At 37.5% G+C, this 25,205-nt stretch overlaps 1 protein-coding gene across 1 annotated transcript; it reads left to right on the top strand.

The window, feature by feature from the left end:
- Positions 1-16,864: 16,864 nt before the first annotated feature.
- On the top strand, positions 16,865-24,273 carry LOC309510232 (uncharacterized protein; the record flags this gene model as incomplete). Its single annotated transcript, XM_082191254.1, has 4 exons — positions 16,865-17,871; positions 19,378-20,808; positions 23,899-24,004; positions 24,189-24,273. Exons 1-4 carry the CDS (start codon positions 16,893-16,895, stop codon positions 24,271-24,273), a joined length of 2,601 nt encoding a protein of 866 aa, XP_082047380.1. The 5' UTR covers positions 16,865-16,892.
- Between the last annotated feature and the right edge of the window lie 932 nt (positions 24,274-25,205).

Raw genomic sequence — 25,205 nt, forward strand, 5'->3', positions numbered from 1 at the left:
AATGATTCATTATCACAGCTAAACTGGTTTCTTGCTCTTCCCTGTACGTCTCTATCATGTTCGTGTTCTTCTTCCTCGTCTAAACAGTTTGTTCAGTTGAAGAACAGAAGATGTGATCACTGATGTGGTGTAGCTTTTTCTCAACCAGAGGAAGAAGTCTCAACATCCCATTGTCAGGCGTTCTCCAGTGCTGGTCTGAAAGTAAAACAAAAAACACAAACCATTCAAATGAAGTTGTTTAATGGACAGTCGGGTCAGCTTATGTTCTGCGTTATTTAAAGCAGTGATGGTTTACTCTGGCCCTCAGCGTCCACTGTCCTGCAGATTTAGCTCCAACCTCAAACCCTCCTGCCTATTGTCTATAAGTAAACCTGAAGACTTTGGTTCAAATTTTCAGATGTGCTCGATTAGGGTTGGAGGTTAACTCTTAATTAACCTCAAAAAGTAGAATGCAAAGGGCCAGAGTTGCCTGTTCCTTACATAAATTTACAAAGCAGCAGTCAGTACATTATATAATATACACATTGAAGTGTTATATATACACATTTAGCTCCTAAACTCTGGAATGGCCTTCCTGATATTGTTCGAGGCTCAGATTCGCTGTCCCAGTTTAAAACTAGATTAAAGACACATCTCTTTAGCCAAGCATTCACATAATACTTACCTTTTATACTACAGTTGAATCAGATTGAATGCATTAATATTAGGAACAGCAGCTACGCTAATTATTTCCCATCTGCTTTTCTGTTGTTATCTCGGGACGCTAGTCCCGAGGTAAATAGAGTACGTCAGCTCCAGTTTGTATCCAGCCTCTCATGGAAACTTCAGATGCCCCAACACCCATGCAGAGACGACTCGAAGCCCGTGAGGAGACGACTCCACGCCCGTGAGGAGACGACTCCACGCAGGCGATATGTTATGCCCTAAATTAATGCATGATTAACTAACTGTATTTTTCTATGTACCTTTTTTTGAAATGCACTTTCTGTAAAGCTGCTTTGAGACAATATGTATTGTGAAAAGCGCTATACAAAAAAATTTGAATTGAATTGAATTGAATTGAATATAGTATTGCAGCACATAATATAAGCGAAGTACTGAACAAAAACAGTTATATCAACAGCAACCTATTTTAAAAGATTTTTAAGAAAGGCATGGTCTCTTTTGAGCCTTTGCCAGTGATGCTTGATTTCTTTCCAGACAACATACTCTTCTGTGAATTGTTTCAAGAGCTTCACTTGGTCAAAAACCAAGTGATAACCTGTACAATGTAAAATTGTCAACATCACAGTAAATTGACCGGTGTTGATTTTCCAGTGTTACAATAAAGTATTAAAATAAAGTGTTGAATCAACACTAAACAGATTGGGTTTAACACCAGAAGTGTCCATTTTAAATAAGAGTTGGTGTCATTTTGCGTTGTTGCAAACATAACTCTCTTTTAGAGTTAACCAAGCCACACCTCCGTTTACGTGCAACCGTCGTTTTGACTGAACCAGAGTCCAGACCACATGCGAACGCCATTTTACTTGTGGAAGAGTCAAGCGTGGGGTAAGTCTAATACTTTAACTTGATAGTAATACAGATAAATCAGACTGTAAATTGATTTCAATGTATACAGTTTATTAGTTTAATCTATTATTCGATCACAAATCACTGTAATAATGAATAATTAACATTAGACAGCCAACAAGCTCTGACGTCTGATTTTTGTATTTTGATTTTTGCCAATGTCATGCCACTTTATAAATTATGTAAAGGTAGTAAAGCCTCGATTAAGCTTAGTTTTGTCTATCATCACGTCTCGCGCACTGTAATTGTTTTTATGCACGTTCACAGGCATTTTCTTTCTGAGCATACTCGACAAAGCCTAAAGTTTTGCGCGCGCGAAGCACAGGCCATTTTACAAGGTTAACTGTTGAATTTCTAGAGTGTTCTACCAGTAACGTTAAATTGGCCTATCAGGAAGATCACTGGACTAAAACTAATTGTTATGATTTTAATTTGAATATTCTTTCGTTGACCGTGGTTCTGTGATAGTCGTGGTTCTGAACTGTGGTAACGTTAAGTTTATCATGTTGTGAAATGATTGATCTGCGTGGTATTATTTTCTGCCAAATATGGGTGTCAAACGCAATTAATTTTAAATTTTGTAGTGAATTAAAGCTCTCAGTTGCCTTTTAAGGAACGAAATCCAATAATATTTGTTAGTGTTCGCTCTAACACTGTGTGGAACACTCGTCGTGAAATATAGGTAACGTTAGAAATAAGGCACAGCTCTTCACTCATCTCCCTAGGGCTGAAAAATGTAGTCGACATTATCGATAAACGTCAAAACAGATATTGTCGACAGATATTTTCAACTAATAACGCCTGCAATAACGCGGTTTAACCATTGGGACGCTGTAGTGCAAGGCTGTATTGCAGCTGATGCAATAGAAGATGGCGGTTGAAGCTTTTAATGGTGCTGCTTTATTTAATATAGATTTGTGAGGCCAAGATGGCGGCGGTGTAGGTGGTAGTGTTTCTTTGCTCTTCAGGGAAATAAAGGTGAAGTGGTGATATAACCTATTAATCGGACTGGTGATAACGTGAAAAAAATACGTGAAAACGTTATATGATTCTGATTTGACATCTTTATGCATGGGAAAAAGAGGCAAGAAGAAAGTTAAACAAGTTTGGCTTGACACCATGTCTTCCGACGCATCTGGCTCAACTGATCAATTTGAGAATTCAGCATCAGCCTCGAGTAGTGCTGGATTTAAACTTAAAGGAGAAGTTCACTTTTAAAAAAACTTTTGCTGATAATTTACTCACCCCCATGTCATCCAAGATGTCCATGTCTTTCTTTCTTCAGTCGAAAAGAAATTAAGGTTTTTGATGAAAACATTCCAGGATTTTTTCACATATTATGGATTCCATTGGGACCCAAACGGTTCAAGGTCCAAATGACAGTTTCATTGCCGCTTCAAAGGGCTTTAAACGATACCAGACGATGAATAAGGGTCTTATCTAGCGAAACGATCGGTCATTTCAAAAATAAAATAAAAAGTTGACGTTTTATAAGCACAAATGTTCGGCTTGCTCTGTTCTGTGATGCGCGTTCGTGACGTCACGTAATACGCAATTACGTTGAAAAGGTCACGCTTGAAAAATTGAAGAAAATGTTCTTTTTGGCTTTTTAATATTAAAACACTCAGGATGCGCACACGAAATGGGCATTTTAAACGATAAACTGACACAAATACATTTGAAAATGTTTATATGGTCCTCCTTCCGCACATTTGTAAACACATCAAACTTGACCTTTTCAACGTAATTGCGTATTACGTGACGTCACGAACGCGCATCACAGAACAGAGCAAGGCGAACATTTGTGCTTATAAAACGTCAACTTTTTATTTTATTTTTGAAATGACCGATCGTTTCGCTAGATAAGACCCTTATTCATCGTCTGGTATCGTTTAAAGCCCTTTGAAGCGGCAATGAAACTGTCATTTGGACCTTGAACCGTTTGGGTCCCAATGGAATCCATAATATGTGGAAAAATCCTGGAATGTTTTCATCAAAAACCTTAATTTCTTTTCGACTGAAGAAAGAAAGACATGGACATCTTGGATGACATGGGGGTGAGTAAATTATCAGCAAAAGTTTTTTCAAAAGTGAACTTCTCCTTTAAGAAAGATACCGAATCACAGTGGTTTGACACATGTCCAAATTTCGACAATGAGGTTGTCACATCCCTCTCGGATACTCCTCAGAGGCCAGCTGCTAAAAAAACTAAACGCGCAGAATCTAACGTTAGTGGAAACGGGAATGAGAATGTCTTGGCGGCTATTCGTGAGCTTGATTCTAAATTAGACAAAACGTTCCAGAAGATTTCGGCGATTGAAACTACCACCGAGGCAACTTCCAAACAAGTCAAAAGTCTAACAGCGACGGTACAACAGCTTATTTTGGATGTTGGCGTGCATAAAGAGGCTCTCGATCATATGGAATCTGAGGTCCACGCTCTGAGAAAGGAAAACAAATCACTGAAAGCAAGTGTACAGGAGTGTAGACGTTACAGTTGGCGATGGTTTCTAAAGTTGCACGGCGTTGCGGAAAAAGACAATGAGGATGTCCGAAGTGTGGTCCTCAACATCTTAGGGAAGATTGCTCCTGGAGTCGGAGACGGGCTACAGGACAGTGTCGATGTCGTTCATCGTCTGGGTCCGAAGCGAACGGATGGAAAGACCAGATCGATCATAATTGTCTTCTCACAGCGCCGCATTCGTGACATCATTTGGAGTGCTGCTAAAGGTTGCAAGTTTCTAACTGACAATAAACTGCGTCTCTCGGAGCCGCTGTCTCCTGAAGATAGAGCAGCGCGGGATAAGCTGTGGCCTCTTGTGAAGAAGGCAAGGGAGGAGGGCAAGAAGGCAACCTTTCGCAACTCATTTGCTTTGATTGATGGGAAACAAATCTTCTATGCTGATGTCGTGTAAGCCAAGCTGCTGCTCGCACTGGTTACTTTTCTCATGCAAAAATCGAAAAGATGAAACTTGACGACTAACAATATAAACTGTGCAAAAACTTTTAAGTTGTGCACAAATAGGAACTATTTTTGTTCTTCTTTAATTATTGTTACCTTTACTATTAATCTCCTTATTTGTTTATCACCTCGATAACATGTGCTTTGGTTATTATCCACCTATCCCTTTACATTCTGGTAGCTAGTCTAAAGAAAGTAACTTTTTTGTTGTTTTTTCTCATTTTGTTTAGGGGTTCTTGTTATGGAGTATTCGTTTAACTCCTTGTCGGTTGTAACTTTAAATGTTAGAGGTTTGCGGGACAATCTGAAAAGAAAAGCAATTTTTTTGTTTTGTAAAAGAAGTGCAGCTGATCTTATCTTTCTTCAAGAAATTCATTCAGGGGAAACAGATGTTAAATTTTGGAGAACGCAATGGGGAAGCTCAATTTTCTTTAGCCATGGCAGCAGCCACTCGGCTGGGACTGCTATAATGTTACATAGATTTAAAGGGACTGTATTAGAAACAGTATGTTCTGATGAAGGCAGATGGGTTTGTGCTGTAATTAAACAAGATGACGCCACCTTTATAGCTTGTTGTGTATATGGACACAACTCTCGTGCATCCAATAGAGTAATGTTCTCTCATCTAGTGGACAAGCTTAAAAAGTTACACAAAAAATATAATAGTTTATTTTATTTTGGGGGGAGATTTTAATGAATGTATGGATGATCACCTGGATAGATACACCCCTAGACTTGATAGCAGGATGAATAATGATCTAATTTTTTCCCTGTGCTCCGAACTCTCTCTTACTGATGCATGGCGGTTCTTTAATCCTTCTACAAAAGATTTTACCTGGTCCAATAGAAGTTTATCTCTTAGATCTAGGATTGACTTTTTTCTAATTTCATCTTCTATCCTTAAATATGTAAAAGATGTTTCTCATGTCACTGCCCCCTTATCAGATCATAAATTAGTTGCAATAAAATTGAGTGACATCAATGATAACCCGAGAATGAGGGGCTATTGGAAACTTAATAATACCTTGTTACAAGACAAACAATTTAATAATAGTATCATCAATCTTACCAAAGAATTATTTACCGGATCAACCAGAGATTATAAAAAAAACTGGGAGTTCTTTAAATATAAAGCTAGATATATTGCAGTTAAAAGAAGTAAGGAACTTAAAAATATTAAACATAAAACCGATTCAGAGTTGGTTAATAGACTTAATGTTTTACTAGCTAAAGATAAGATTACAGAAGAAGAAGATATGGAAATAAAAAAAATTAAATCAGGAATTCGACAGAGCTTATTTAGAGATGGCCAAAGGTGCATATATTAGATCTCGAGCGAAATGGCTTGAGGAGGGGGAGAAGAATTCTAACTATTTTTTTGCCCTGGAAAAAAGAAACGGTCAGAGGAAAGCTCTTTCAGCGCTTAACATCGATGGAGTTACCTCTAAAGACCCTAAAGAAATATCAGAATTTGTTAGCAAATTTTACAGCAATCTTTATACATCTGAATTTAACTATGACAGCTGTGAGAAATTTATTAATACAATTAAACACCGTATACCAATTATTGATCGTGAGTTTAGTCGAATTTGTGACGCTGATTTGTCAATAGAGGAAATTAATCAAGCTCTGCACTCAATGAAAATAGGTAAATCCCCTGGTATTGACGGGCTTTCAGTAGAATTCTATCTTCACTTTTGGGAGTTTATGAAATTGCCTTTATTTCATATGTATAAGGAATGCATCAGTCAGGGAGAGATGACCTCTACAATGAAACAGGGAGTTATGTGTGCACGCATGCGCGGAGTTGAGTAGACGATGAGGACACTGAGCTCTGACAATTAGTCTAAATATCGTGCAGTGTGGTGCTTAACTTACGGCAAGAGTGACCAAAATATAAGTTTGCCACCAATAAAGACTCTATGCTGTGTTATGTCTCCTAAGAAGTCTAAAGTACAGCCGAAACAAGGTGAAGAAGCGTCTCAGCAAGTGGGAGCAAGTAACATGGCGGGTGAGGAGTGTAACGTGCTGGAGCTTCCAGCCCTCATACGTAATATAATGCGAGAGGAGTTGAACGTGGTGGTGGATAAACTAAATAACCTCGCGAAAGACATATCTTTCTGCACACAAAGGCTTGGTGAAGTTGATGTGACAATGTCGAACTTTGATTCACGTGTGACAAAGCTGGAGACTGTGTGATGGACTTATTAAGGCCAACGAGGAGTTGAAAGGTAAAGCCGAGCGACTTGGAAATGTACAGTCGCAAATACAATGTGCGTGTATTTGGCCTGACGAATGAGATCGAAAAAGGGAATCCGACCAGCTACATGTCTGCTTTGTTTGAGGATTTATTTCAAGATAAACTACGGGGGGAGCCACAGGTGGAGATGGCCCGCAGGGTTGGACCGGTTGGGAAAGGTGCAGCTCGAGTGATGATTGTACGTCTTCACAAACTCACAACGAGAGAAGAGATCATAAAAATCGCCAAGAAAGAGGGAGTGCTACAAGTACGAGGGATGAAGTTAAGGATTTTTCCAGATCTCACTACAGAAATGGCAAAAAAACGTGCAGGATTTCATGAAATGAGTAAATTGAAGGACGCAGGGGTGAGACATGGCATAATTCATCCAGCGACGCTGATAATAACATTTAAAGGAGAGACTAAGAAGTTCACAGAACGCAGTGCAGCAGAAGTGTATGTAAAGACCATAATCGATACTGGATTGAATGTTAGGGATTAGATCGGATAAACTATAAGGTCATATGATAACAGATAAAATGGACTATAAGTTAAACACTGAATTTAAGAGTGATTTTTCTGTTAAGCTAATTATGATGTGGGCAAGGTAAATAGAAAATGAATTTCAAATTTTGGTTAAGCTTGATTTTAAAAGTTTTTGTTCTTGAATTTAAGACCACATTGCTAAGATTTAGTTTAGGAAAATGAATAATTTGTCATGAGCAAGCGTTGCTCTACTGATGTATTTTGTTTATTTCATTACAATGCAGAAGATATTTGTGTGTGTGTGTGTGTGTATGTGTGTGATGTGTGAGTGGTTGGATGTTATATTTGCATTAATGAGAGCTCAATGTAATACTACAGGCATGAGTATTGATGGACAAACATGTGTTAGATGGTTGAAAAATATTTTTTGGTACAAAAAGGGATGTTTGAAATAGCTCATTTGAATATCTGTAGTTTAAGGAATAAAATAAATGATATCTCAGAAATATTACAGAATTATAATTTCGACATATTAGCCATTTCAGAAACACATTTAGACTCAACTATTAATAGTACTGTATTGAATATAGATAGCTATAATTTATATAGGCAGGACAGAAATTTGTATGGAGGAGGAGTAGCTTGTTATGTTAAAAATAATATTCCAGTCAAAGTTAGAGGAGATCTTAATATACCAGGAGTTGAAGTAATATGGGTACAGCTACAATTACCTTATGTAAAGCCTATTCTTATTGGATGCTGTTATAGACCACCAAATGCTACTGTAATGTATTTGGATCAAATATGTGAATTGTTGGATAAAGCATGTGAAATGGGAGATGAAATCTATTTCTTAGGAGATTTTAATATAGATTGGAAGTCTATGAATTGTACATCAAAGGGTAAATTACTTTCTTTAGCTAATACTTGTAATCTGTCTCAAATAGTTAAGGATTATACACGAGTAAATTTGAAAGCCGATGGCACATATTCAGCAACTCTTATTGATTTAATTTTTACAAATGTAAAAGATTTATGTTCGGAGGCAGTCTCTATTCCGGTCGGTTGTAGTGACCATAATTTAATAGCTGTGAAAAGAATTACAAAAGTATCTAAATCCGGTCAAAATTTTATTCATAAAAGGACATATAAAAAGTTTAAAGAGAATGATTTCGTAGAAGAAATGAGGAGTGTAGATTGGTTGGAGGTTACACAGCAGCAGAATCCTACTAGAGCTGTGGCCATTTTTGATAACTTGATAACCAGAGTAATAGACAAACACGCTCCTTTAAGGAAACAAACTGTAAGAAATGTTTCAACTCCATGGCTGGATCAAGAGCTCAAAGAATATATGAGGCACAGGAATCAAGCTAAAGCAGAAGCTATTAAACAGAATGACGTGGTTCAGTGGAATTAGTATCGTAAATTTAGAAATCAGGTGACTAAAATGAACAAACGTAAAAAACAAATATATTATCAAAATAAATTAAGAGATGCTGGAATGGACAGTGCAAAGGTATGGAAAACACTTAATGAATTACTGGGAAGGAAAACAAAATGTAATACAACATCATTAGAGGCTGATGGGATTTGTCTTACTAGACCAAAAGAGATTGCTAATTATTTGAGCCAATTTTTTTAAGCATAAAATACAAAAAATTAGACAAGCCATGGATTTGGGACAAGATGAAAATATCTCATATGATCTAATATCAAATAGGATAATGAAAACAAAAGATTGCACATTTAAATTTAACACTGTAACAGAGGACAATGTGAAGAAAATATTACAAGCAAGTAAAGATAAACCCTGTGGAATAGATCACTTAGATGTTAAATTGTTGAAGATGGTGGTAGATGTCATTGCTTTGCCCATTTCTAATATTATTAATCTGAGTTTAACAGCAGGTGTTTTTCCCTCACAATGGAAAAAAGCAAAAATGTTACCTTTAATAAAAAATAATAAAGAACAGTTTTCAGGTCAGAATAGCAGACCAATAAGTTTATTACCGGCAGTAAGCAAAGTGATGGAAAAAGTTGTGTATGATCAAATACAAGAGTATTTGGAAGTAAATGGGTTAAACACAATGTATCAGCATGCTTATAAAATGGGTCATTCCACAACAACAGCACTCACTCAGTTAACTGACTATTGGCTACAGGAAATTGATAATAAGAATTTAGTGGGCACAGTATTTTTAGATCTAAGCGCAGCCTTTGATGTTCTAGACCACAATATTTTATTAAAAAAGTTAGTTTGTTATGGATTTGAACCAACTGCTGTTAGATGGATTGAAAGCGATCTTAGAAAACGTGAGTACACAGTTTACTTTAATGGTAGCTACTCTGAGGTGGAAGAAATGAGTTGTGGGGTGCCCCAAGGCAGTTGTTTAGGACCCCTTTTATTTTCTGTTTTCACAAATGATTTTCCACTTGTAATTAAACATGCAACCATGGCAATGTATGCAGATGACACAACATTGTGTCAATCAGCAAGAGATATAGATCAACTGAATATTATGTTAAATATGGAGTTAGACTTGGTTATACAATGGATTACTGACAATAAATTACTTATTAACAAAATGTATGATACTTGGGTCAAAATATTTTCTTAAGCCATCATTAACATTGCACTTAGATATAGGAGGAAATGTGATTCAGCAAGTAGAAGAAATTCATCTATTGGGTGTAATTGTGGATAGCTCACTGTCTTGGAATAGCCAAATAAATAAAATATTGCAAAGAATGGGTCGTAGTATGGGAATGATTAGATACTGTAAGAAATGTATTCCCAAATGGCTGACTAAACGATTAGCCCAATCTTTAGTATTAGCTCATTTAGACTACGCGTCAGTTGTTTGGTCAAATACCAATGAAAATAATTTATACAAATTGCAAGTCGCACAGAATAAAGTGGCACGTATCGTTTTGGGTTGTCCATATACAACTAATATAATCACAATGCATAATAATTTGGCATGGTTAACTGTAAAATATAGATTAAAATATTTTCTTTTATCATTTATTTATAATATCATTGAAACAAAAATTCCTGAAATAATTTACAGAAAATTGACATTTTTTGCTGATCAACATAATTACTGCACAAGACAAACCACTGGAATGCAATTTGTTTTGCCTCAAGTAAGAACTAATCAGTTTCAGAAAGCAGTTTTTTATCGGGCCATGGTTGCATGGAATGGATTACCAGGATTTTTGTTGTTGGAAAATAATAGAAATTGTTTTAAAAAGAAATTAAAATTGTTTCTGTTCACACAAGAGTCATGATGTTGGAAGAGTATGGTAATATGGAAAGATGTTTTATAGTTTGTATTGGAGAGCTATTTATGGATTATATGTTCAAATGTATAGCATTTTTTTTGTTTTTTGTTTGTTTATTTATTTAATTGCATTGGGCTATTGTAGATGATGTCCAGTTTGTGGATGGGTGTGAGTGGGTGTGTGTGTGTGTGTGCGTGTGTGTGAATAATGTACAAAATGATGAATTATGTAAATTTGTGATGTAATGAAGAGGAGACCCCAGGAAGAATAGCAACTGATATTTCAGGCGCTAATGGGGATCTTAATAAATGAAATGAAATGAAATGAAATCCCTTATACCCAAGTCAAGCAAGGACCCTTTATTAATTGACAATTGGCGGCCTATTACTCTTTTAACATTAGATTATAAAATGTTAGCCTCTGTTTATGCTAAAAGATTATGTACTGGGCTAAATAACATTATTTCAGAATCTCAGTCGGGCTTCATGAAAGGCCGTCACATATCTAATAATATAAGGTTAGTATTAGATGTGCTAGATTACTCTAATTTAATTCACTCAGACGGTCTCATACTTTTTCTTGATTTTCAAAAAGCTTTTGATTCCTTAGAACACAAATTTCTTTTTCGCACTCTAGAGTTATTTGGATTCGGTAAATCATTCATTGATACTGTAACCATGTTTTATAGAGATATTAACAGCTCAGTGATCGTTAACTTTGATACATCCAAAAGGTTTGACATCCATCGTGGAGTCAGACAGGGCTGTCCAATCTCCCCGTTTTTATTTCTTTTAGCCACTGAACTACTTTGTCTAAGGATTAACCAAAATGAAAGTTTGACAGGAATCTCTATATTTGATCGAGAGTTTAAAATTGCACAGTTAGCGGACGACACCACACTATTCTTGGAGGATAAAAAACAGTTACCTAATGCTCTGGAATTGGTGGAACAATTTTCTTGTGCTTCGGGTCTAAAACTTAATATTTCGAAACTATCTCAATTCATGATATAGATGAGACATCATTGGAGGGGATCCCTGTTAAAAACTGTGTAAAATATCTAGGTATCCATATCACTAAAAATCCAGTTACCAGACATCTTTTAAACTTTTCTGATAAAATGACAAAAACTAAAAACGTCTTTAACATCTGGCTTCAGAGAGATCTTTCATTATACGGTAGAGTCCTTTTATCTAAGGTGGAAGGGCTCTCTCGCTTTGTATACCCTGCTCTTTTTTTGTTTATCAATGATAAAGCTATAAGGGAAATTAACAAAATATTTTTGGATTTTATTTGGAAAAATAGGCCTCACAAATTGAAAAAAGAAGTACTCTCTAATTCCAGAGGTGAAGGTGGCCTTGACTTTTTAGATTTTGCTGATACTATAAACACCTTTAAAGTAAACTGGCTGAAAAGATGCCTTGTGAATCCAGTGTCGTTATGGTTTTTCATTCCTAATAATATCTTCAACAAACTCGGTGGCCTGTCTTTCCTATTAAAGTGTAACTTTTTACCTAGCAAGTTACCCATCTCATTATCTAACTTTCATCAGCAATGCCTTCTCTCGTGGAAATTGTGTTTTGTCCATTGCTTTTCCCCCCACAAAGTTCTCCTTTGGAATAACGCGGATATAACCGTTAGAAATAAATCTCTCTTTTTCCCTAGATGGTTTAACAATAATTTTAATTGCATTCTATCTGTCTTTGATGATTCTGGTCATATTCTAACTTACAAGCAATTTTTGAATCACCATAACTTTCCAGTTCCACCAAAGGAATATAATACCTTGATAAAAGCTATCCCAGCAGGCTTAATTCAGCTAATTAAAAATCACCTTAACTTCAGTAAAGGTAATAGTGTTTATCCGGCTTTACGCTTGGGCGAGATAGATTTTTTAGATCGAAAATGCAACAACAGACATATTCGCTCAATTTTTCAAATGAAGAGAAAAGTTACTCCAAGGGGTAAATTCTATTGGGGATCCCTTGTAACAAATGTAATTTGGAGAAAGGCCTGGCTTTTGCCTAGTAAATTTTGTGTATCCAACAAAGAAATTCATTATAAAATCCTTCATAAAATCTATCCTGTTAACTCTTCCATTTCTAAATATTCTGATATTGATGAGACTTGCTCTTTTTGTGGTTTTGTTGAGGAAACTGTCCCCCATTTATTTTGTGAGTGTAATGTAACCAATCGATTTTGGGCTAATTTAAGTGCTTTTGTTTTTGGCCCTACAAATGTGACCCACACCTTCATTCTTAAAGAGATTATCTTTTATTATGAAAACCCAAAGCGGATGTCCCTTGAACATGTTGTTAATTTCCTTATCTTATATGCAAAATTCTTCATCCACAAGCAAAAATGGTTTAAGTCTCCTTTGAGCTTCCCTCTTTTTCTTGCTGACCTTAATTATTTTATTTCTTCCCTTAGACTTATAAATAACAAAAAAAGTGCAAAATTTTTTATGCATTATGATGATTTATTAAAAGATATGACTTAACCTTGTTGTTATGCTTTTCTTTTCTTTTTTTGTATGTATAATTACATAATGTGCTTCATGCAAATCCAGGATATGTATTTTTTTTTTCTCCTCGTTTCATTGTTTGTTCATTGTAAGAGATACAACCTTGCTTCACTTCCCTGAGCTTGTAATTATGTGCAAGTTCTGCAATAAAAAAAAAAAAAAAGAGTCGACGGACAGAAAAAAAAAAATAATAAAAAAAATAAATAAATAGATTTGTTCACATGCAGCTGATTTATTTTTGTTTATTTGTACATTTTACTCATATTTAATGGAGCAAAGTCAGACGTGGACAGTAGTCAATCGATATATTGATCTCGTAATGTGTATGCGTAAGACGTCGGTTTCACAAATTTGCGTTTACATGGAGAAAATGAAAATGGCATCTTTGATGTTTTGATATTTTGAAATGTAATTTATTTTATCACTTAAAAAAAGAAAATGGTTTCATATTGAATCAAATTTTATTTATAGCAAGTTAGCAACCCAGTAAGATGTTTATTCCTCTCCCACAGGAGTTCAGAGGTAAAATCACTATGATAGTCAAAGCACAATTTAGACATCAGAAGAAGTTCATAAAAATCCCAGAGGCTTGCTTTGATATATTTATAGCAGAATGTAAGTAATGAAGTCGTTATTAATAATTAGGTGTATATATTCATTACCGGTCAAAAGTTTTAGATCGGTACGATTTTTTATGTTTTTAAAAGAAGTCTCTTCTGCTCACCAAGGCTGCATTTATTTGATAAAAAAATTAATAAAAAACATTAATATTGTGAAATTATATGACAATGTAAAATTATTGTTTTCTATGTAATATATAGTAAAGTGTAATTCATTCCTGTGATCAAAGCTGAATTTTCAGCATCATTACTCCAGTCTTCAGTGTCTGATCCTTCAGAAATCATTCTAATATGATGATTTGATGCTCAAACATTCATTACCTATTATTTTCAATGTTGAAAACAGTTGTGTACAATTTTTTTCTCAGAATTATTTGATGAATAGAAAGTTCAAAAGAACAGTATTTATTTAAAATAGAATATTTTCTAATATTATAAATGTCTTTACTGTAACGTTTGAACCAGTGCTTGAAGTGGGGGGGGAAAGGTGCCGGTACTCTCTTGCATTGGCAAGTAATCATGACATTTGAGATTTCTACAGTGAAAAACAAAACTTGGAGATATTGCTGGTACAACAACAATTTATTGATATTTATTAACAACATAAATGTATTTAAACAAGTCGTGTATGTGTGTGTGTGTGCGTGCGTGCGTGCGTGCGTGCGTGCGTGTGTGTGTGTATAAAAACGGAACAAGTCTGCAAGTCCAAAAATACATTTACGGTGAGATTACTACATTTTATTTAATTAAATGCATTTATAGTGAGATTATTATATTTTCATGTCATATTCTGTGTTAATTTTGACCACGAACCATGCGCTGTCACTTTAATTAAGCGCGTGCAGCACAGCAGAAATGGACTCGGTGCAGAAACGATCGTTGCACTGCTGTATACGCACCGCTCCTGGAACACATTGCCGGACCGCATCCGCATGCAGTGTGAAAGCTCTAACCTGTTAATATGGGTGCGGGAAAAATATACGCACTGCAAACGGAGTATATGTGAAATGGGCGTGACACTGACGCTTTTTCTGTCAGTGGTAGAGTACCGGCTACATGCGAGAAGTAGCGGTACGCAAGAAAAAGTGCAGGTACGCTTTGGAGTAAAATGCAGAAGTGCCGGTACTGCGTACCGGTGAGTACCGCCCCACTTCGAGCACTGGTGTGATGATGAACCTGGGGGGTTATCATCATAGGAACATCAGTGCACAGTGTTGTATACAATGATTTATTGTTTAATGTGTTATGATTGTTTTCATATTGTTTATTTGATTGATTATATTATTTGAGATTGTTTTCTGTGTAAATGCATATGTAACAGCATAGACATTGAATGCATTTTGATTGTCATGGGAGTTACCCGACCCCTACTGTTGGTATGGTCCGCTAGTGTTTGGCGGGAAGATTTCATGTACAAAGGGAGAGGCTAGTTGAGCCAGAGGAAGGGGGGCCAAGAGCTAAAGCTTGTACAGTCAAGTGCTGCAAGATGTGAGTCTTTACTGTGAGAGGCTTGTTCCTCGAGGCTAGATTTGATGCCGTGTTTTGCTGCTTTTAGCTTGTTTTATTTATGTGTTATATTGTTTATCTTTCGTATTTTTGATGATTTGTTTTGTTTATTTTGAACTTCATTTGGAGCACGTGTGCTGAGACAGCTGTCCTAAATAAATTCACTTGGACGTTAATTATTACCTACTGTGTACTCCACTCATTACAACTTTTCCCAGGCCTTTCGGCAAACAATTGAAGCTGGTGGCTGTGGTTGTAACGGCTACCTGACACATGGTGGCAGCGGTGCTTTCAGGCCTTGAAAGGGAAATGAGTACACAGGCAGAGGCAGAGCCATAGAGAGAGAGAGTTGCGACACTCTTTGATGTCGCCGCTATGGCTGTCACGTGGTTCATGTAAGCCCCAATAGTTCCAAAACGTACGCTGGCTGTCATGTTCTTCTATGGGACAGACAGCAGCGATTGCATTATTGAACGGTAAATATAAAATAAAACACACACCCAAGTACTTTTTCAGCTGTTATTGCATTTTGTTAATGTCAGTTTTGCTTTTGGAGATAAGTTTTAAGCTATATTTTTGGAGGGAAAAGCTTAGTGTTCATGTTCGCATGGGTAGTAGCACTGGCTTTAGCGGCTCTAACTTAACTTTTCCATATCATTCATCTGATGATGGACGTCTCATGATATTTATTTTAGCACAACTGGGCTGTATTAGGCTATTGATTCCCGTGATTTTGCTTATAAATTTTGATTCAGCCATTAGCCTACCTTCGTGATCACGCAAAGAGGTCTGCCGTGGCGGTCCGTTCAGAATTCGCTTAGAAGCTAGCTCACTTCTTCTGATGAAAGTGGCCACCCCCAGGACCACAACGTGAAACATGATCATGTTAAGACTAAGAATATTATTTTAAGATTAAGGCCATACACATTATCAAAACTATAACAGATTAAAAACGAATTTAAGCATGGCTGATACAAATGAAGGTTTTCAAATAAAATATTTTTTATTAAACAATGACAGACAACAAAAATGTGTGCTTGTGTGTGTGAACAAGAAAAACAAAAACCAGGGGCAGGTGATCCATGAAACAGACAGGACTAGTGATGGCCATAACAATCCTAAAGGTCCAGCATTGTTCTCACAAGCCGCTTCACTCAAGACAATAATAACATAATGAAAAGTTAGTATATCCCAAAAAATTAAATTAAATAAAAGTTGCTATAAAGGTGGTAGCGACTCATTACCGAACTCTTAGCTGACGAAGTCGCGCTAGCTAACTAACGTTAGCTAGCAGGCAGTGCTTGAAAATTGGTTGAAACAACCAACATAAAATATAAATAATTACGCTGTGCATGTACAAATGAAGACCAGTATAAGCATCGCAAAGGGCCTCTGATACAATATAGACAGTTGACAATTCAAAAGAGGTCGATATTTCGGCAACTTAACTCTGGAACAACTCGACGCGCAGCAATGTAAGTGAATGGTGTCCAACGCCCAAATGACAGTGTTTGGAACTATTCCGATCTTCATATCCCGGAAGTAGGCGGTTAAAAGCGCCGCCATTATTTACAACGGAGGTCTATGGAAGTGTCGCAACTCTCTCTCTCTATGGCTCTGGGCAGAGGTAATCAGGTGGTTCCAGCTGTACCTCGTTTAAACGGAAGTGGCAGATGCTGACTTGTCGCCAAAGGGAAAATGCCACCAAAGAAACAAGACGGAGCTAAGTGCAAGGAAGATAAAGTAGCAGAGCTACGAGATGCAGAGAGTTCACCTACTGTGCATGAGGAAATGGCTTCAGGTGGTACGGCAGAGCAGATGGCCTCAATGCTGCGAACTTTTCTGCATAGTCAACAGCAAAGAGAGGAACGGCTGGAAAAGGAAGCACAACGTCATGAGCACAAATATCGGCTACTGCAACACCAATTCGGGCAACTACAGTCCGAGGTACATCAGGAAAGACAAGATCGACTGGCAAATGGAGCATCAGCGGTGAGCGATAGACGGACGACGACAGATGTAATTTCTGATTCAAGTGTGCGTCCCAGGCACCAACAAGCACAAAGTGAAGTGACTACATCAGCTACTACAGATGAAGCTGCAATGGCAACACAAGGTCATCGTTCGGTAAGCTTTAACAGCCCAAGAATGCTGCCGTGGTCAAGCGATGAGGACATTGAGCACTATTTAATGACTTTTGAACGTATTGCTCAGGCGTGCAAATGGCCGAGTCAGGACTGGGTGTTACATCTATTACCATTGTTGACAAGCAAGGCAAGAGCGGCGTATGTGGCCATGGAACCTGATAATTCACTGAACTATGATTGTGTTAAGCAAGTGATACTCGACAAGTTTGAAATTAACCCGGAAACCTTCCGTCAACGTTTCAGAGCGTACAGTCTGGAAGATGATGAAACGCCACGTGAATTGTATGTAAGGTTGAAGGATCTGTATGAAAAGTGGATGGTCCCTTCACGACGAACCAAGCAAGAGATTGGTGATCAGATAGTGCTGGAGCAGTTTCACAAAGTGCTGAATCCGGAAGTAAGAACGTGGGTGAAACAGAATGGTCCTACTTCGTGTAGACAAGCGGCAGAACTGGCAGAGACGTTCATTGCGGCGAGGCGATCGTTACATCAGCCGAGACGGTGGCGAGGCATCAACCACAGTCCAACCGGTAAGTCTGGGGATGTTAAGGGTAGTGGTCTGAGAAATGTTGACCCTGATAATCGCACGTTTCCAAACAGTTCTACTATGAGTAGCAGTGTACGAGCTGGTGGAGTTAGTCAGTACAACAGAAGATCGGTAATTATATGTCATGCATGCGGCCAGGCAGGGCATAAAAAATCTGAGTGTCCGGTGCAAAATATGTCCAATACCCGCCTGTGTTATGAGTTAAGATCGTCAGTGAAGTTGAATGAGATTGAACTAAACACAGACACAGTAGTTGAAGTGAAGATTGGAAACATTTTGTTTAAAGCATTGGTTGATTCTGGTTCAAGCCAAACATTAGTAAGATCAGAATGTTTGGGAGAGTCAAATGTACTGAATCATGATAAGCTGAGAGTCTGTTGTATTCATGGCGATGAAAAGGAATATCCTAAGACGGAGATTGTGATTGAAATTGAAGGTCAAGCTTATAGGTTATCTGTTGGGGTAATTGATAAATCCCCTTATCCAGTAATATTAGGCAGAGATGTGCCTGTGTTGGTGGATTTGTTGCAGCGTGATAACGTAGCAGATGCTAGGGTCATAACTAGAGCGCAGGCTAATCAAGAGGAGGTCAGTAAACAGCTTTTGCAAGATTTACCATTTCAGGTGATTTCTAAAAACAGAAAATCTAAGAGGGAGAAACGTCAAGCTAAAGTTATGGGTACTGAAGTAATAGAAAAGGTGACAAAACCGAACACAGACGATCTTGAGCAAATTCCTTATGATATTGTGCAGTTGCAAAGGCAGGATGAAACTTTGAAACTGTTGTTTGAGAAAGCAAAGGCTAACAGTACAACATCTGCATTACTTCAGAAGGATCAGCTGATAATCAAAGATGACAAGTTGTACTTGATAAGTGCTGAAGGTGAAGAGAGATTGGTGGTACCTGAGTCAATGAGATTGAAAGTATTACAGTTGGGTCATTCATTGCCGTGGGCAGGATATTTAGGTCAGCAGAAAACACTGTCTAGAATAGCTAATAAGTTTTATTGGCCTAAGCTCTATACAGATGTTGTGGATTTTTGTAAATCATGCCCTGAATGCCAGATGGTGAGACCAGCTAAAAAGAGTGACAGGGTACCTCTTGTAAGTTTACCTATTATTGACATACCATTTACGCGTATTGCAATGGACATCGTAGGACCTTTGGAGAAAAGTAGATCTGGTAATAAGTACATTCTGGTTGTTGCTGATTACGCTACGCGTTACCCAGAAGTTTTTCCTCTCAGAAACATCAAGACAAGGCAGGTTGTGAATGCACTGGTTCAACTTTTTTCTCGAGTAGGATTGCCTAAAGAGATAATTACAGACCAGGGCACTAACTTTACATCCAGGTTAATGAAACAAGTTTGCTTAATGTTGCGCATACATCCCATACAGACCACTCCTTATCACCCTCAGACCGACGGTATGGTGGAGAGATTTAATCAGACCTTGAAGTCAATGTTACGGAAGTTTGTGTCTGATACAGGTACTGATTGGGACCAATGGTTGCCGTATTTGATGTTCGCGTATCGTGAAGTCCCACAGTCATCAACCGGCTTCTCACCATTTGAGATGCTGTATGGACGTCAGGTTCGTGGACCGCTGGATGTACTAAAAGAGGCTTGGGAAGGAGGTAATGCACGTGAGCAAACAAACATTCTGTCATATGTTATGAAGATGAGAGAGAAACTGGATTCTATGACGGAGGCTGTGAGGGCGAACATGACCAAGGCACAGCAGCAGCAGAAACTCTGGTATGATCAGTCAAGTAGGAAAAGAACGCTGACTCCAGGGCAAAAGGTACTGTTGTTACTTCCTACTACTGAAAGTTCACTTTTGGCTAAATGGCAAGGACCATACGAAGTGCTTAGAAAGCTAAGTCCCACGAATTATGAGATTTCTGTACCTGATCGTAGGAAAAAGTCTCAAATTTTCCATATTAATCTGTTAAGGCCTTGGAATGAGAGGAAAGGCTCATGGTCAGAGCAGCTGTGGGCAAGGAAAGTGGAGGATGAAGAGGAATTGGAGGAACAATATTTTCCTGTTAATTCAAAGTCAACTTATCCACTAATAGATCATCTATCACCTAAACAGCAAAAAGAGTTCCAGAATCTAGTACCAGGGGGACTTTTTTCTGACAAACCAGGAAAAACGACACTTTTGCATCATAATATTCGTTTACTTGCAGCAGAGCCGATCAGGCAAAATCACTGCAGAGTGCCAGCACGCCTGATCCCAGCCTTGAAGGAGGAAGTGCAAATGATGCTGGAGTCGGACATCATCGAGCCTTCCGCAAGTGAATGGTGCAGTCCAGTCGTACTGGTGCCAAAGAAAGATGGAACTCTCAGATTCTGCGTTGATTTCTCAAAACTGAATGCAGTATCAGCTTTCGACCCTTATCCGATGCCGAGAGTCGACGAGTTGATCGAGCGACTGGGCAAAGCTAAGTATTTGACAACTTTAGATCTTTGCAAAGGATATTGGCAAGTGCCATTGACTGATTCTGCTAAGAACTTGACTGCTTTTCGTGTTCCTGCAGGGCTGTATCATTTTAAGTATATGCCGTTTGGTCTACATGGGGCCGCAGCGACCTTCCAGCGCCTGGTTGATCAAGTACTACGGGGCCTGGACAGCTTTGCAGTAGCGTACATTGACGATATCGTCATTTTCAGTGAGTCCTGGGAACAGCATTTGGAACACCTGGCAAAGGCATTTGAAAGAATTCAACGGGCAGGTCTGGTTGTGAACGCAAAGAAATGCCAAATCGCCAAACAGGAAGTTTCCTTTTTGGGCTACGTCGCTGGAGGAGGTTCAGTGAGACCTCAAGTGGACAAACTTCAAGCAATTTTGTCCTGTGCACCTCCGTCATCAAAGAAAAGTGTCAGATCCTTTTTAGGTTTGATAGGCTGGTACAGAAGTAGGGGTGGGGGAAAAAATCGATTCTTCGATGCATCGCGATGCGGACGATTCTGAATCGATTCACAAATGTCAAAAAATCGATTTTCTAAAAAAATATATAGATATATTTTTTCTAATAACGTAATATTGACGGAACGCAAAAGGCGGAACTATAAGCGGACGTGCAGTGCGCGGAGTCTGTGGCGTGCACATAACAGAGACGCGTACACGGAGTCGCGCACATACATAACAGACTCATGATGGCTGAGCGCCAAATTCGAACGGCACCTTCTTCGTTAAAAGCTAACGTATGTAAAATTGGCAATTTCATTGTTACCTATTTAGTATTTTTGTATGAGAGCTGCTTTCTGTATTGTTTAGTTTTCACATCAGTACACTGTGTAAACCGATATGTTATACGTACGTTATACTGCAATATGTGCAATTTCAGTCACAAAAAGTTACATTTTGACTGTGCTCTCTGCAGATGTTCATTCACATTCTTGTTTTTGATTGTAGTATACAGCAAACATTTCAAGTCATAACTCTTTATTATTTAGTTGTGTATAAGAGTGGCTTTGTATGTTACTAATTGAAGCTACAGTAAGTTGTTCAAAAATGTTCATTTTGTCTTCTTAATGATTAAATTGGACAATTTTCTTCTAGAAAGCCAAGGTGTTCAGGTGGAGAAAAAACTTTTTCTTTACCTTGACATGTTTCGACTGCAACCTGCAGTCTTCTTCCACCTGAACACCTTGTCTTTCTAGAAGAAAATTGTCCAATTTCTACAATATGTTGGTTCTGATCTACTTCCTAAAGGAAATAAGCCTTTCATTTATTTGTTATTGTTTAGTTCAACTTGATGAGTCACAACACAATGTGATGTATTCATTTCTGTGTTCTACAGAACATAAGCTACATACAAATAATTCTGAAGTTATAACTACACGACACAGAAAGTGCTTTGAGTTGTTGTTACTCAATAAAAGAGTTAAGTAATTCAGCAGCTGACTTTTTTTAATACTGCAATCACTTTGTAGTGTATTTTCGTTTACTGTTGTGAAATGGAAAATCAATAATCGCTAATCGAGAATCGTTAATAATCGAAAATCGACTGTAATCGAATCGGGACTTCAATAATCGTAATCGAATCGAATCGGGAAATCAGACAGATTAACCACCCCTATACAGAAGGTTTATACCTAACTTTGCCAACAGAGCTGCATCACTGACTGAACTTACAAAGAAAAGCAGTTCAACTAGAGTCAAGTGGACACCGGAATGTGAACGTGCTTTTCAAGATCTTAAGTCTTGTTTGTGCAAAGACCCTGTGTTACAGAGTCCAAACTTTGAACTGCCTTTTGTGGTACAAACGGACGCATCTGAGATGGGACTGGGTGCGGTATTGTTACAGGGGGAAGGAGAAGATCGTCGGCCTGTACAGTACATAAGCAGAAAACTTTTTCCCCGGGAGACTAAGTATTCCACAGTGGAGAAAGAGGCTCTAGCCATCAAATGGGCCTTAGATACATTAAAGTACTATCTGATTGGTAAAGACTTTGTGCTTGAGACCGATCATCGAGCGTTGCAATGGCTCAAGAGAATGAGAGACACTAACGCAAGGATAACGCGATGGTATTTATCCCTTCAACCTTTTAAATTTGAAATCCAGTATAGACCAGGAGCGCTTAATGTTTTGGCCGACTTTTTGTCACGTCACTCCTGAGGTCGTGACTGTTTAGAGGAAGGGGGGTGTGTGATGAACCTGGGGGGTTATCATCATAGGAACATCAGTGCACAGTGTTGTATACAATGATTTATTGTTTAATGTGTTATGATTGTTTTCATATTGTTTATTTGATTGATTATATTATTTGAGATTGTTTTCTGTGTAAATGCATATGTAACAGCATAGACATTGAATGCATTTTGATTGTCATGGGAGTTACCCGACCCCTACTGTTGGTATGGTCCGCTAGTGTTTGGCGGGAAGATTTCATGTACAAAGGGAGAGGCTAGTTGAGCCAGAGGAAGGGGGGCCAAGAGCTAAAGCTTGTACAGTCAAGTGCTGCAAGATGTGAGTCTTTACTGTGAGAGGCTTGTTCCTCGAGGCTAGATTTGATGCCGTGTTTTGCTGCTTTTAGCTTGTTTTATTTATGTGTTATATTGTTTATCTTTCGTATTTTTGATGATTTGTTTTGTTTATTTTGAACTTCATTTGGAGCACGTGTGCTGAGACAGCTGTCCTAAATAAATTCACTTGGACGTTAATTATTACCTACTGTGTACTCCACTCATTACAACTTTTCCCAGGCCTTTCGGCAAACAATTGAAGCTGGTGGCTGTGGTTGTAACGGCTACCTGACAACTGGTTTGAACAATTTAACTCACCCTTGATGAATAAAATTATTGATTTATGTTATTTATTTTCCCCCAAAAAATTAAATTTTCATTATTACTGACCCCAAACTTTTGAACGGGTAGTGTTTAATGTTACAAAAGCTTTCCGTTTCAGATAAATGCTGTTCTTTTGAACTTTTTCAAAAAAATCCTGAAATAAAAATGTAAAAAATTGTTTTCAACACTGATAATAACCAGAAATGTTTGGTGTGCATTTAAATCATCATATTAGAATATTTTCTGAAGGATCATGTGACACTGAAGACTGGAGTAATGATGCTAAAAATTCAGCGATCACAGGAATAAATTACACTATTACTGTATATTACACAGAAAATAACTGTTTTAAATTGTAATAATATTTCACAATATTATTAATATTCTTTTGTAATTTTTTTATCAAATAAATGCAGCCTTGATTAGCAAAAGAGACTTAAAAAAAAAAAAAACATTAAAAATCTTACCAACCTAAAACTATATAAATATATATATATTGTATATAGTTTTATATATGATATATATTGTATATATGTCATTCAATTAATTTATGACAAAAACCAACCCACTGGTGGTCATTAGATCAGGAAACACATCTTTATCCACCTCTGTGCCAGTGTCATCCTATGACACATAAGGATATATAGCTATCCTTATGTGTCAAATTGTGAATAAAGCATTGCCTAAATTTGATAAAACTTTTGTTGTGCAGTGAAAGAGAAGTTCTCAATTCCGGAAGATCTTGCAGTTACAGTTACAGATGACACTGGCACAGAGGTGGATAAAGATGTGTTTCCTGATCTAATGACCACCAGTGGGTTGGTTTTTGTCATAAATTAATTGAATGACATTGGTGAGTGATAACAGGAGCTATTGAATGATATCAAATCCGAATATCTGAATGAATGCTGGTAGTGTTTAATATGTACAGTATTTTAAATGTTGTAGCTAGTGTTGATGATGTGTGGATAAATGTATTCCAAATATGTCTATTAACCCTAGTTTGAACATTAACAGGACCTTCCACACCTCAATCTTCAGTCAGCTTGGATACAGATACACTGTCTCGAACTTCAAAAAGCAGTGAGGACAGTGACTGGTTTAGTCCAAAACGATTCAGGAAGGATGATAATGAGGCTTCTCAAAGCTTACAGGCCAGAGATGTGAGTCACAGTAGCCTTACACAGACATTGGGGGATTTACTTATCATAACCTTGAGCTTTACATGCTAAAAGTTTAATTCAAAAATTTTTTTTTATACACAATAGTAATTTTCCAGTTCAGGACCATCGTTCAGGGCATTTAAATATTCCTGCATTTTCTACTCTCTTATTACATGGCTCTGTGGAACATTTGATTCTGATTGGTCAATTGACCCTATTTACTTCGTTAGCGCCCATTACTAGTCTTTTGGTGAACAGTTAATCTGTGCAAATATATATATATATATATTTTTTTTGTCATGGTAATTGAGAGATGGAGGGCAGGTGAGCTAAAGTAAAACCCCTTCATATTTAAAATTTTCAAGAACCCACCGCTTCATGTCCTGATCAGCCTGTCGGAGTTTATTCTGCTATAACAACTGGCTGGATGCATTTCATCCCTTACATAATTGGTTAATGTTCCTCTTTTTATAGTTGATAAAAGAAATTCTACACACAAGACCAGGTGGAGCAAATGTGCTGAAGGAGTATGAAGATACAGGGACAATTAGCGATGACATGAGAAAACTGATGGTGAACATCTTGGTTGCACACGTGATTGAGACAGAAGGGTAATTATCAAAATGTAATAGTCTTGGGTTATTTAATTTGTTAGTGATTATGTAAGGAATAATTGACGACAGGCCGTTGAATTATTAGAAAAATAATGCACACCCGAGGTGGTAATGCGGTCACGACGCGAAGCGGAGTGGCCGTTACACCTCGGGTGTGCATTATTTTTCTAATAATTCAACGGCCTGAAGTCAATTATTCCGCTTATACTACAGTTACTGTTGGAGAATTTTCTTTGTCTCAT

The sequence above is a fragment of the Leuciscus leuciscus genome (genome assembly GCF_965113295.1).
Source record: "Leuciscus leuciscus genome assembly, contig: SUPER_11_unloc_5, whole genome shotgun sequence".
NCBI lineage: Eukaryota > Metazoa > Chordata > Actinopteri > Cypriniformes > Leuciscidae > Leuciscus > Leuciscus leuciscus.